General features: G+C 39.3%; 1 protein-coding gene across 1 annotated transcript; it reads left to right on the top strand.

Moving 5' to 3' along the window:
- The first annotated feature begins 3892 nt into the window (after positions 1-3892).
- LOC149023246 (protein phosphatase 2C 37-like) lies at positions 3893-6222 on the top strand. Its single transcript, XM_089143801.1, has 3 exons — positions 3893-4535; positions 4630-4938; positions 5396-6222. The coding sequence occupies exons 1-3, from the start codon at positions 4011-4013 to the stop codon at positions 5843-5845; spliced, it is 1284 nt and encodes a 427-aa protein (XP_088999927.1). The 5' UTR covers positions 3893-4010; the 3' UTR covers positions 5846-6222.
- Positions 6223-14110: the final 7888 nt, after the last annotated feature.

Here is a 14110-nt window from a genome sequence, read left to right as displayed (position 1 = left end):
AATGATGTGGCATCTTTATATTTTTTCAAAAACCCTAAAATACCCTTATACTTATGTCTTTATTTATTTATCATTTGTCGTTCGTGTCCCTTATTCGGGGCAAGTAACTATATCCATTTTATTCAAACCCCAATAAGAAAGAATGATTGAATAAAACTCAAATAGTCGTGGAGTTGAATTACTCTTGGATTTCACCTATTTTTCTTGGCTTAGTGTGGGCCAAATCGGTTTGGTTTTGTCCTTTATATTTCATATGGTTTGCGGGTGGGAAACCAAATCGGTTTGGTTTGTCCTTTATATAATTCAAAATAAATGAGTTTAGCGAGTGAACCTCGTTTGTTTGCCCTTTCATTAATTCAAAATAAATGAAGCTTAGGGTTTGACATTTAGTCTGGTTTTATATGGGTGCATTGTCTTTTGATTTCTTAATTTTAATGAGGGCAATTAGCATTCATATTCCTTGCTCATCCCGTTATGGGGGAGCTGTTTTCGCGGTTTTATTAGTAATAAATCACCGGGGAGGCCACCCTATAATAATAATTCATGGTGGGCCTATGGGTTTTATAAGGGCCCCTAGATAGAGTGCTTCTCCATCGATTTTATTATTCACCCAGATTGAATCTAGTTCCCAATGTTCTGAAGATAATCATACTTGCTTTCTTATTTGTTAAATTCCTCTTTTCCAAATTGTTTGGAGTTTATTTAGAAAGTAGTTATAGGGAATTGTTGATGGGTAGTTACCTTTTTCTCTATAAACATTTAATGAATCTAATGAATTGTAAATAAACGTAACACTGAATCAAATGACAACATCAACCCTTATCTTTTATTTTTTTATTCTTTTTTTTCTAGTCAATAGCTTTTTAGTGTAGAGATGGGCACAAATTCTCTATCAAAGAACTCATGGTTTTTGACTTTTTGTTGCTCTCTCAAAAAGCATCAAAGTCCTCGATATGCCGAGGAAGAGAGGGCTTTACAGTAACCTAATTGTTAGATTCCTTTGAGTTGTTTATTATTGGCCCTAGTTTGCCAGCACACTGTGTTGTGTTTTATCAAAGAAATACAATTACAAATTTTTTCGATGCACCCCAGGGATAACGTTGACTTAATTTTGCTTCTCAACTCGAATAGGCTTGCGTCATTTGGGATCTAGGAGGTTTTGTAAGATATTAGGCAGTTGGGATATTTGCTTTCAGAATGTAAGTTTTGTTATATTCCAAGGTTCATGGTAAGAAATCTCAGTCAGATCAGATATGGTAAAACTTTGGGGTCAATTCAAGAGAATTCATGGGTTTATCTTGAGGGATTTTAAGGTTAAAAATTGGTATTTAATCTATTTTAGGCTGGCTAAAACATTCTGATGGCCTTACATTTGTGAGAAATTAAGCCTACATATGAGTTCCAACTAAAACTTATATTTTTTTTTTTCAACTAAAACTTATTTGAAATCGAAATTTTGAACGAATGAACTTGTATTCTTATAAAAATTATAAACAAAGAAACAATAATTGATAATAGTTCAGTGTTAAATGGAACAAACATTATTAGTCTTGAGAATAAAATACAAGCATCATAACTTCATAAGAACAAGTGTAAGTACTATATAGGAATACCTTCAAATACCCTTGGTTGATGTTGTTTTCTTGTTGTAGATGAGCTAAAGATTCCTTCGAAGTTTTACAGGGGAGAAATTTGGCAAGATTCCAACCAAAGATCAGACAAAAAATGAAAAACATAGCAGGGTCCTGTGGACCCGCCTGTCCCCCCCCTCCCCCTTCTCCTTCTTTTTTTCCTCTCTTCTTCCTTTTTTGCGGGGCAATTTTTTTGACCATGCCGGGGCGGGGGGATTCCGCGACCGAGACGGGGGGGGGGGCCCACCACCACCACAACGCGACTGAGGAAGAAGAAGAACCAAGAAGGTGCCGTGAGTCGTCCACGAGGTGCCGCACCGCTCCGGGGCTCGTGCTGCTGGGCTTCCCTTCTCCTTCACGGGACTCCCTCACACCAAATGATTCCCGTTTCAAATCTTCGCCCCTTGAGCATCCGCTTCCTAGCACCTCAAATCTGCCGTGCGGCCATAGATCAAGAACTTAGTGGCTTATTCCTTCGATTCATTTGAAGAAAACCCATTAGAGAGCAAGAGAAGAGAGCGAAGAGTGGAAGAGAAGAAGAATAGAGAAGAGTGGCAGAGACCCGGTGATTTTCACCGTGCCTCCCCTCTCTCTCCGATTGTTGGTCTCTCGTTCGCCGGCGCGGTTGGCCGACGCGACCGTCGGACCTTGCGCGATTGGTGTTGAGACATAATCGAGAGCAGTAGAGATAAGGAATCTGGTCTTGATCTCGCTCGAGTTTGAGTAAAAAGCAGTTGAGTTAGACTGAGTTTCCCATCAAATCGAGATCTTGATTGAGTTTTGGTATTTTTTGAGTATCGCATTTAACCTTTTGAAAAAAAACCTTTAAATTTAGAACCAAAGGTATATAAGTTCTCATTATACTTGCAATGGAAGTAGAATCAACTTATCCCAAAATAAAATAAAAATAATAAATAAATAAGTAAATAAATCAGAACCAACTAATCGATTGAGAATTTTTTTTTTTTTTAGAAACTTCAAGCTTTATATTAGAGGTAGAGAGACCTTGAGTGTTGATTATATCTTGTTTGTTGTATAGTCTTTCGTAACCCAACATTGTTATGCAGAGAGTGTTCTCCCGACTGAATTACAACCACAAGTTATGCAAGGTCCCACACATGAAATAAATCTCATCATCTTAATCCTGTGGGCCCCCTTGTAATTCGTGGTCAATAACCGTCAGGTTTTTGTCAGAGGATAATTTTTATCGAGTCCATTTTCTTGTTAGAAATAGACTATTCATTTCTTTGTAGATGTATGACATGTGTTTTTACATCATATCAAATGATTAAAATTCATTTATAAATCACATCAAGAAGTCATTATTAGATTTGAAAAAAAAAATTTAAATAAATCTTAAACTTTTTGATGTGACTACAAATAATTAGTCCACGACGTTTTCAATAATGTAAAATTCCTTTTTTTTTTTTTTTTTTTTTTTTTCTTTTCTTTCTGTAATCGAAATTTCATTAAGAAAAACAAGCAATTATTTACGTATAAAGTGGGCTAGTAAATACGAAATAATCTTTTCTGGATGTGGTATACTTCACGAGAAAACTGACTATTCCACGTCATCAGTAGACTGGTTGCAATTAACGAGGTCAGCTTCCAATCTACGTCATTCTACAACACGTGTCCAACAACGAGGTGACCGACCTCAGATATTCTATTCTATAAGACTATAACCATTCAAAAGATTTTAGACATGTGGGCCCACATGTGTCAAAATCTGCCACCCTTACGTAGACGTTTGTAATTACACAACATGAACCGAACGGAATAAAGACGGAATAATTAAAATCGTTAAGACCATTTCCGCCATCAATAATCTCTCCACGTGTCAACCTCTGATCAAACTAACATGGACGCGGGAAAAGATTTTTTAAAGCCAAAATAATAAATTAAATAAAGGCCCCCAAAAAAAGCGAATACCTGAAGAGGACCACATGCGTGTCAGAAAAAGAAGAAGGTTCATCCCTTAGTCGTGTTGAAAGATGATTGGTCCACGCGTTACTTCAATCCGAATGAGGTCATCCACGTGTTTGTTTCCTGGGAAGCAAAGAGAATATAAAATTTTAATGGACGGTTTGGATGGCTTGAGTAGGCGGAGATGCACTACGTCACACCGACTGTACCTGTCGAGCAGCTGCCCGAGATTGTGACCCACAGAGACGGGCAGCGTGCCCGGCGCTGCTTGGTTCGTGGGATTTTATAAACACGAAGGGTGAGATTTTCCCATTTCTTCGTTTTCATCACCTGGAACAATTCTTGTAACTGAAAATTTTCTTATTCTCTCTTGATAGTCTAGACTCTAGTCTAATAGAGTTCCTATAGAATCTCGATTTTAGTTGCAGAAAAGAAGAGAGAGAGAGAGCATTAATGGCGGAAATATGCTGTGGTGTTGTCAGTGGAAGTGACAAAACGGCGTCTTGCGAGCCTGCTCCAAGGGAAGCAAGGCGTCGGAGGATGGAGATTCGCAGGTTCAAGTTCATCGCCGGCGTCGCCGTACCGTCGGACGAAAGTAGACTAAAACGTCAGAAGCTAGACGTTTTTCCAGAGTTATCGCCACGTAAATGTGAGAACGCAGTTGAGAATTGTGGTGTTGTTTCAGAGATTCTTGAACGAAGTTCGGATTTGAAGGTGGACAGCGATTCACCGGTAGACAACGCCATCGCCTTCGATTCGCCGGTTTGTTTGACCTCGATCGCCGGCTGTTCTGCAGCTCCCGTCCATGTCGAGCCGGTATTGTTAGACCGTCCGAAGTACGGTATGACCTCTGTTTGTGGCCGGAGAAGAGACATGGAAGACGCAGTGTCTATTCACCCCTCATTTTGCAGGCGAGATGCGCCAACTACGTCGGAGTTGCACTTCTTCGGCGTTTACGATGGCCACGGATGTTCTCATGTATGCTCAGATCTACATCTATCCTCCTCAGTAATCTCTTCCTTCAAGAAATCTGAACAGACCTGATGATTATCTTATCTGATTTTCTGTGTAGGTGGCGAAATCTTGTAAAGAACGGTTGCACCAGCTGGTGAAAGAAGAGTTGGAAAGCCGGGAGGTAGAATGGAAGGAAGCGATGGAGAAAAGCTTCTATCGCATGGACAAAGAGGTGTCAGAATGTAGTACCGATATACCTATTACGAGTTGCAGGTGCGAGCTTCAAACTCCACAGTGCGATGCTGTAGGATCAACTGCAGTGGTTGCAATCGTCACTCCGGATAAGATTATAGTCGCTAACTGTGGTGATTCTCGTGCCGTACTCAGCCGTGGTGGTAAAGCCATTCCACTCTCTTCTGATCACAAGGTGAATACAAGATTCTTTGAATTTCTGTTGTAAAATCCTTACGTACGTTGGAAGTTCAATTTTCAAACTGAACTGCACAAACTTCTCTAGATCTTACATCGTCTCCATTCTTGGAGCAAACCAAGAAGGAAAAAGAAAAGAAAAAGTATCCTAGATGAATCAACGCGGGTTCGAGTTCATCAATCTAGGGTTTAGTTTGCCATGAAAACAGTTCTTTGAAATCGAGTCAGAAGCGGAACGGGAACTGTTTGTGGATTTCGCGATTCAATCGCCGAAAACCGGAGTCATCTGGTCCCAATCACGATAGAATAGTAGATCCGTGTAGTCGCTGCGTCATTTTGCGCGCATTAATTTCTTCGATTAAAAACCAAACTGATGTTAGGAGCTGCTGCTGCCATTGATTGGATTTTGAACTTGTTGTTTCTTGTGTTTTGGTCTTGATTGATCTGGTTCACAGCCTGATCGGCCGGACGAGTTAACTCGGATTCAGGAAGCCGGCGGCCGAGTTATATACTGGGACGGAGCAAGGGTTCTTGGGGTACTGGCCATGTCAAGGGCGATAGGAGACAACTATCTGAAGCCGTACGTGATATCGGAACCGGAGGTGACGATAACAGATCGGACGGACGAGGACGAGTGTCTTATACTGGGGAGCGATGGGTTATGGGATGTGTTGTCGAACGACATGGCTTGTTGTATTGCCAGGAAGTGCCTTGATGGCGAAGCTCCATCATCACCTCCTCCGTCACCGGGAAACGGTGGCGACTCCATGAAAGAGGGTGTCGCCGGCGAGACTTCCGACCGAGTGTGCTCAGATGCTTCCATGTTACTCACCAAGGTGGCTCTCGCCAGGCATAGTACGGACAACGTCAGTGTTGTCGTTATTAACCTTAAGAAGGACACGTAGCTGCACGTTCCTTGCTGTTGTGCAGGTGCTGCTGCTGCTTTTTATTTTTCTTTTAATTACTTTTGTTTGATGTTTTTTTTCTTTTACTTGATTCATACACCGAGATGTACATTTCACTGTTCCCAGTATAGGGTTTCTAGTGTTCTTTTTTTTTTAACTTTATGGGGAAAGGGCACTCTTTCTGAGGTTAATGCTTGTCCTAAAGCTAAAAGCAAAAGTAAAGAGAGAGAGAGGAGGGTGGTTACTGTGATTGATCTCACAACAGAGATGGAATACTGGAAAATGGAAATTCCGTCATCTCTGCGCATTTCTTTTTGATTGTGGAAATATATGTATACCTTTTATTGAAAATTTAATTATACAGATCTTATGTATTAGTTTTTTCTTGTTTAATTTAAACCAAATGCCAGATTATTCTTTTGACAGAATGACATAAAAAGAGGGTTTGAGAGAAAATTTAAAAATTTTTGAAAAAGAAATGTTTAAAAATATCAAAAAATCACAATTTTCTCAAAAGATTTGGTTGTGGAGATTTCCTGTTAAGTCACTGTTGCAATTTGGGTGTGTGTGGAAAAGCTGATATGTTATAATAAGGAAACCTATTTTCATTTGCTAGCATTTACAGAGAACAACTGAGAATAACAACCCTCTTCTAAGTCTTCTAAATCCATTGAGTATTGCCTTTAACCAAAAAAATGTCAAGGGGAGCTTGATCTACTTGCCAAGAAGCACGGAATTGATATGGCTCCAAACAACATACCTTCGGTGATCTCTAAAGATGAAAACCACTCCCCCCTGATGTTGTCACTTGGGCTAAGAGGAGTGGATCTTCTTCCATGAAAGGGAGCACTCTGTACTCACCTGACAACTTTACAACCACAAATTATGTGCGGGTCTACACATAAAAAATAGTAAAACGTTTAAAAAATATAAATTTCATCACCTAATCCTATGAGCCCCCTATAATTTGTGGTTAACAACCGTCAAGGGGAACGATCGAGATTCGAAACAGAAGCATCATAGTTTGCTCATTGCATTCCTATTGTAAGAGGGCTTGACATGGATTTTTGTTCGCGGCAGAGCGGATATCCTCCGCGCAATGCCGCGAACGCTACACCTGTCCTTTAAATATCAGATGGCTATAAATGAAAAGCGATATTAATGTATGTTTTACACTTTAAGTTTTTAAGTTTTTAAATTTGCAATCAAAACCCAACGGCTGTTCGTCGACTTACGTCTTCATCCTCTAATTCTCCGTCAAGCAAACCTTATTTGGATCTTCGAGATGCTGAGAATTTTATACGTTGCTCAGCAGGAAGGGCGATTAGATCAAAGATGAAGAATATGATCAACTGCAGTTTCAAAGCCATGGATATGCAGCAGATTTGTCCATACCCTGTATCTTCACCTGGGCAACAAAGAGAAGAAACCCAATAGCCAACAACCGAGAAGGATTTCTGGGTACAGGGGAAGAGGAGATAAAAGAGAAGGGATAGCAGCCGACACAGCAAAAGACAACAGAGAAGGATTTCGTTGCAGCTTTTTAATCTCTTCATCGTTTGGTTTAATTGAATCATGGTCACAGTTACGACAAACAGGGACCATCGGTGAGATAAGAACTGAAAAGGCAAATCATCCAGAAAAGAAGAAAGAAGGCCAAATCTTTGAAATCTGACCTTAGACTGACAAAGATAAACCAAGCTTTCCAAGTTGCTCAAAATCAGGCCTTTCAGTTGCTTGGCATCTGTGGTAAATCTCTAATGGAAATTTCAGAATATCTTTGAAAAAAATCAAATCGTTGTGGTAAATCTCTAATGGAAATTTCAGAATATCTTTTAAAAAAATCAAATCGTAATTTCTCCACATCAGGAGCATCGAAGATCCAAATCATGTTTGATGAGAGAATCAGAGGAAGAAGAAGGTAAGCCGAACAGCCCGATGAGGGTGGGCTTTGATTGCAAATTTAAAAACTTAAAACCTAAAGTGTAAAATAGGTTAATATCCCACTTTTTATTTTTAATCGTCTGATATTTAATGAACAGGTGTCTCGTTCGCGGCAGTGCGCGGAGGATATCCGCTTTGCCGCGAACAAAAATCCGCTTGACATCACTATGGTTTGAGATAATCTTTATGGTGCAAGGATATATGATAAATATGTGTTGCCAGTGAAATTTGTCTGTGCTTTTTCTACGAAAGTAGTTACATATGAAGAGTCTATTGTTGGTTAATGAAAATCAATTCAATTCTCGTTCTCTAAAGATACCATATTATGCATGAGGCATTTGCTAAAATTTGTTGCACTAATGTGACTGATGATCACATTTATGTGTGAAATCTTAGGACATAAAGCATGCATTTTACACACTTAGAGTGGAGTTACCTTGGTTTTATGTTGTTTTTGCAGATTTTATGACTTTTTAAGATTTAAGCAAATATTTGAAATTTTGTTTTACTTTCAGCATTTATTTATTGTTCTTCCATCCCCTGGGTCTTTGATTAAATATGCCTACAGTTGTGCCTCTTTTTTGTTAAGGTTTTCCTTTTCCTTTTATTGCTTTGATTATTTTCTTTCTATAATTTTTTTCTCTAATATCCGCTTCCCTTGATCGGTGGAATGTAAACTACGGTAAAAGGTCCACAGTCAAAGTAATTATAATTATATTCTCCTTCCCTAGATCTTAATTAGTTAAAATCTTTAAATCATTGCACTCTCGTATTATCATTAAGAGATTAAATTCTAAATGGCATATCTACCTGAAATCAATCCGTTAACTACACGATACTTTGCGCTTGCGATTATTTTTATTTTACAAACAATGATTAATATATAAGAGTCTAAGGATTTTTGCTTTTTAGATATGATATATATCATAAACTTAGCATGTGAGTGAACAAAATTTCTCCCCATGTGAATGTGGGATCCGAACTTTTTGAATGTGACACGATATAAGAGTCAAAGAATTTCACACATGCACTCAATTAACCTATTGTATGATATAATTCTTCCATAGGAAGAAAAAGAATGATATGATTTCTTTTAAGTGCTAATGATATAGAGTTGAAAGTCTCTTCAATACTTTTTTTTTTTTTGGTAAACAAAAGTCTCTTCAATACACTATATAGAATAGAAGGAAAGCATGAGTTGGAAATGCTTGCATTTTGAAGGAATTGATAATTTTATATTACTTATATCATCATGGGAGAGTCGATTCAGAACCTCTCAATCTTTTTGCCATTGTCAGGAACTGTCGCCTCAAAAATTTGGGGGTCCCACATAATTGGTTTTAGTATGATAATAATATCTGGGGTCCACCAGAAGTTCTGATTGCGTGATCATATTCAGGATTTTGTAAGATTTTTGAAAAGGAAAAGTAAACAGGTGTCAAACAATGAATAGAAGGACAGTACACATAATTCGTAGCAATAATTAATTTTCATTCTTTTAGTAGCAGTGCTCAATAAATTCTGGGTGGTTGGTGATTCCCCTGGATGACACCTTTATTCTATTTGTTGGCGACGAACAAGCAGGTATGACTATGTTTGAACTAAGCATGAGGGGCTTGGCTTGGCTAAGGCTTCCATCAAAGATCAACTTATACATTTATCTTCACACTCACCTCTTCCTATAGGTTAATGGTACTAGTATAATATCATCCAAAGATTTAAGTTCATTACACTATTTTTTTCAGATATTGAGGCAAAGCATGATTCTGCAGGCATCTTATTATCCAAAAATAAATATTCACTAGATCTTCTTCAAACCACTAGAATGGAATCTGCAAAACCGTTTTTCTACCTTGTGCGTGTGTTTGGTTCCGCCTTGTGCGTGTGAAGCGAGTTTGGTTCTAAAGTAATCGGAGATCACCTCAAGCAGTCCAATTCTGGAGCTTGAAAAGGATGCGGACGAGTAATGGGAGAGGAGGAAGAGGGATGCAAGGGCGCCTTGGACCCAAGCCCTTAATGATTACTTCATCTCCAGCTAAGTACACACACCTTCACCATCACCACCCAGTACACCATCTTCTTCCCCTGCTCCAACGGTCTCCGAGGATAACAATAACCTTTCAGATGATGACGTTACAATTGATGATGCGAAAGGAAAAGCTCAGCAAAGACAAACGGTTACATCCTTTGTGGGATTTGTAATGGAAGGAAAGCCATTTAGGCAGTAGGCTGTGTTCGAACTTTGAAGGGCTAAAGAAGGCTTGGAACCCCTGTTTTGAAGTTTAAATAACGGCGATGGATGAACTCAGATTTCAGTTTCACTTTCATCACATTAGGGATATGAACAATGTCATCAATGAAAGCCATGGCAAGTGGCAGGAAACTTGTTGATCTTAGAGAAATGGAACTCCAGACAAATATGGAGCTTCAATTTCTGTGAATTTTGGGTGCAGATGTATGGACCAACTTTAGACTTAAAAAATATGAATGTTGTGAAGTGTTGGCAAAGAAAATTGGAGAACCAAAGAAGGCGATGATAGTGGAAGGTGTGCAATTTAGAAATCGGGTTCAATATACCAGAGTTAGGATTAAGGTGGTGGTGAGGAAACCTTTGAGATTCTTCATTAACTTGAAGAAAACAACTAGATCTCAAACTCCCGTAGTGATTAAATTTGAAAAATTGCTAAATTTTTGTTATTATTGTGCATGTTTGGGACACGAAGAAAACAGATGCAAGTTTTTTATGGAGGATTTGTAACGACACCAGGAAGTACATGGAGGGAACAAGATGTAGCAGGGAGAAGATGGGGAAGATACAGAGGAGGTTTAAGTATCAATAGAGTTGTGTTGTGGAAGCAATGGGTAAGTCAGGTGGCCTATGGTTGTTTTGGGAGCAGAATTTGTAGGTGGAAATCAAGCAAGCTGAGAAGCATTTCATTGATTGTAAAGTATCAGGTCCGAATTTTGAGAGTTTCTACCTTACATGTGTTTATGGTGAACCAACAAAAGATAAAAGAGAAGCCGTGTGGGAGAAGATCACTGAGTTTGGGAAATATATAAACACTGATTGGCTCTGTGTAAGGGACTTTAACTCACATCTAAGTTGGCATGAGAAATAATGAGGTAATAGAGAGGGTGGCAAAGATATGAAGTCATTCAAGAACTTTGTTAATAGTCGTCTTCGGATTTGGGGCAAAGGCCCAATATCACTTGGATAACAAGAGGTGGGGGCTAATATTAGATCAACTTGATAGAGCTTGGCAATGAAAAGGATATGGGTTGGATGGCCTTTTCCGTTGTTTGTCTAATGGGTTTTCTGAGTGGGTGGAGCTGTTGGATGATAAAGTCTGTTTCTTAATATGCTTGTGTGGGGAGTGGGTTTTACTTCATCTAGGGGCATTAGACAAGGAGACTCGTTATCTTCATTCATTTTTATATTGTGTGCACAAGTACTTACTTCTATTATATTAGAAGCGGAGGGAGCCAGTCTATTTCATGACATTCGGGGTGAAATCAAGAGCCCCACCTATCACCTTCTCTTGCGTGTTGCTGCTTTACAGTTACTTGAATCAGTGAATAGTTGAAGGCAAGCTTTATTGTAGGCGTGGTCAACGATTAATTTTCAAGAGTCTACAATCACATTCAGCCCAAATACATCAAGAAGATTTAAATCAATGGTCTCTAGAGTTATGAAGTTCCCCCAAGGACAAGGATCCTCTAAGTATCTAGGTTTGCCTCGTAGGGGTTTCAGCGCGTATTTAGAGAGTCCGAGAAGTTGGAAATAGGATCAGGGGTGGAGAATCATTGCTATCAATGAGGTAGGGTGATTTCGTGAGCATGGCAGTGTCATGTCGACGTTTGCAACTTCACATTTTGTGCTACCTCAATCCCACCATGAAGAAATCAGGAAGGCTATGACAAATTGTATCTAGGGCCGGAAGGAAGAAGAAAAAAAGATCCATTGGGTCTCTTGGTCAAGGTTGTGTAGATCTAGAAAGGGGCTTGGGACTAAGAGATTGTACCCTACAAAATCGTGCATTATTGGGAAAGGTAGCTTGGAGATTATGGAGTGAACTTGAGTCTCAATGGGCTATGTTTATCAAAGCTATCTACTTCCCATAGTGTAGTTTCTTGGAGGCTAGGAAAGGGGCATCACCTTCATGGGTGTGGAAAAGTTTGTTAGTAGGAAGGGAGGTATTGAAGGAAGGGTTGATGTGGAAAGTTGAAAAAGGTAACTCTATTGAAATCTAGGAGGAGAAATGGATACCATCAATTCTAGGATTTAAAGTGAGAACACCCAAACCTGTGGGTTGTTGCTTTCGGCAGGTGGAGGACCTACTAGACCCACCAGGGAGGACGTGAAAGAAGGAGGTACTGGAAACAATATTTAGTCAAAGGGAGGCGGAAGCAATTAAAAAAAATTCCTATTTCCATGTTCCCAAGGGAAGAAAGAATGGTATGGGGAGAAGCAAAAAATGGCATCTTCAATACAAAATCTGCATATCTAATGCCAGAGACAACCGCATGAATTCTACCCCTTCTTATTCCCGAAGACATCAATGGGAGGATGTGCCCAATGATGTGTGGAAGAGTATTTGGTCTTGTAAAACTCTCCCAAAGATTAGAAATTTTCTTTGGAGAGTTTGTGCATAGGGAGTTGCTTCTGGGGAAGGAATGATGAAAAGGCAGTTGAAAGTGGAATACTCTTATAGAAAATGTGAAGTAGATGTGGAATTAGTTAACCATATCTTATTTAATTGCCCTTTAGCAAAATCCATTTGGTTTGGTAGTAATTTGGACTTCCTTACAAGGAGAGGACAACAAGAATCATTGCAAGGAATCATGGAGAGATGGACAAAGTTAAGAACTCCAACAAAAAGTAGGGGAAGAGAACTACTAGCAAGAGTTGCTTTCACATGTTGGACTATATGGCTAGCTCGTAATGAGCTACTGTTCAATGGGAAAAGGCCAAACAGAGGAGATGATAATGAAAAGCTCTAAACTATTCTCTGAGTTTTGGGCAGCAAAGGGATTTATTAATGATGAACAAAGAGAGGTGGAAAAAGCACAGCAGAGCTTGGAAGGTGTGAAAATTCAAATGGATGAAATTCTATTGTGCTATGACTGCTCGCTAGAGGAAGGCAAGGGTGGTGTGGGATTTGTGGTTAGAGACCATAAAGGTTTGGTTCTTCATGCTGAATCTGAACCAGCCGAAGTCGTGGAGGTGAAATGTGGGGAAGCCATGGCAGTGAGGCAAGCTTTGAGTTGGGCCCGGGTCAATGGATACACCAAGATCCTAATGTATACGGATTCTATGGGCTTAGTTTCAGCTATTGAAGAAGAAGACCAGGCACTAGAGTTGGAGTTGGAATCTATTGTCTATGACATTCATACTTTATTTGTTGAATTTGTGAGTTGTAAGGTTTGCTTTTTGCCCAGAGATGGGAATGTTTTTTCCTATGCTCTAGCTCGAAGGCCTTGTCCATTACCAGTAGGACTTGTTGGCTGATTTCTACCCTTTGGATCAGGGAGCTTTGTGGGTTACCAAAAAAAAAAAAAATCTGCAAAACCATGTATCACTCCTGTTGCTTCTAGATCCAAAATATTTGCAACAACGGATGCATCATTGGAAATCCCACTGAATATCGAAGAATAGTCAGCGCATTATAATACCTAACCATCACCAAGCTAGATATTTCTTATGTAGTCAATCAAGTATACCAATTCATGCACCAACCGGCAGATGATCATCTCCAAACTACCAAAAGAATTCTGAAGTATGTTATATATACAATTGGAGTAGGAGTTATTCTCAAACCTACACAAGTTAATCTCATGGTAGCTTATACAGATGTAGACTGGGTAGGATGTCCAAATACACCCGATTCACTGGAGGTTTTTGTACATTTTTAAGATGTAATTTGATCTCATGGTCTTCCAAAAAAACAATATACAGTATCACGTTCTAGTGCAGAAGCATAATACAAAGTCAAAGCTGTGACAACATCTAAAATTCTTTGGCTATCCTATCTACTACGAGATCTCAATATTTAGGTTCTCAAGCCATTTTTTTTTATCAATTGTGATAACGTCTTAGCCACTCAAATGTCTACAAATCTAGTGATGCATGCTAGGACAAAGCAAATAGAGGTTGACCACCACATTGTCAAAGACCTAGTACTCAACAACACTCTCACAGCTCAATTCATGTGATCACAGAAGCAGAGGCATACATCTTTACAAAGGGATTGACGGCATACATCTTTCTAGAGCATTGATCCAAACTACCATGGGTACCCCCCCCCCCAATAGTTTTGAGGG

This window comes from Hakea prostrata, chromosome 2 (genome assembly GCF_041222555.1).
Source record: "Hakea prostrata isolate BN-2017 chromosome 2, UWA_Hpros_2, whole genome shotgun sequence".
NCBI lineage: Eukaryota > Viridiplantae > Streptophyta > Magnoliopsida > Proteales > Proteaceae > Hakea > Hakea prostrata.
This window is presented reverse-complemented; position numbering and strand designations above follow the sequence as displayed.

What these genes read in the sequence shown, in the direction of transcription:
- LOC149023246 (XM_089143801.1), top strand. Translation starts at nt 4,011, where the DNA reads ATGGCGGAAATATGCTGTGGTGTTGTCAGTGGAAGTGACAAAACGGCG. An exon ending in ATGGCCACGGATGTTCTCAT is followed by an intron (nt 4,536 to 4,629) that starts GTATGCTCAGAT and finishes TTTTCTGTGTAG; the next exon opens with GTGGCGAAATCTTGTAAAGA. An exon ending in CACTCTCTTCTGATCACAAG is followed by an intron (nt 4,939 to 5,395) that starts GTGAATACAAGA and finishes TCTGGTTCACAG; the next exon opens with CCTGATCGGCCGGACGAGTT.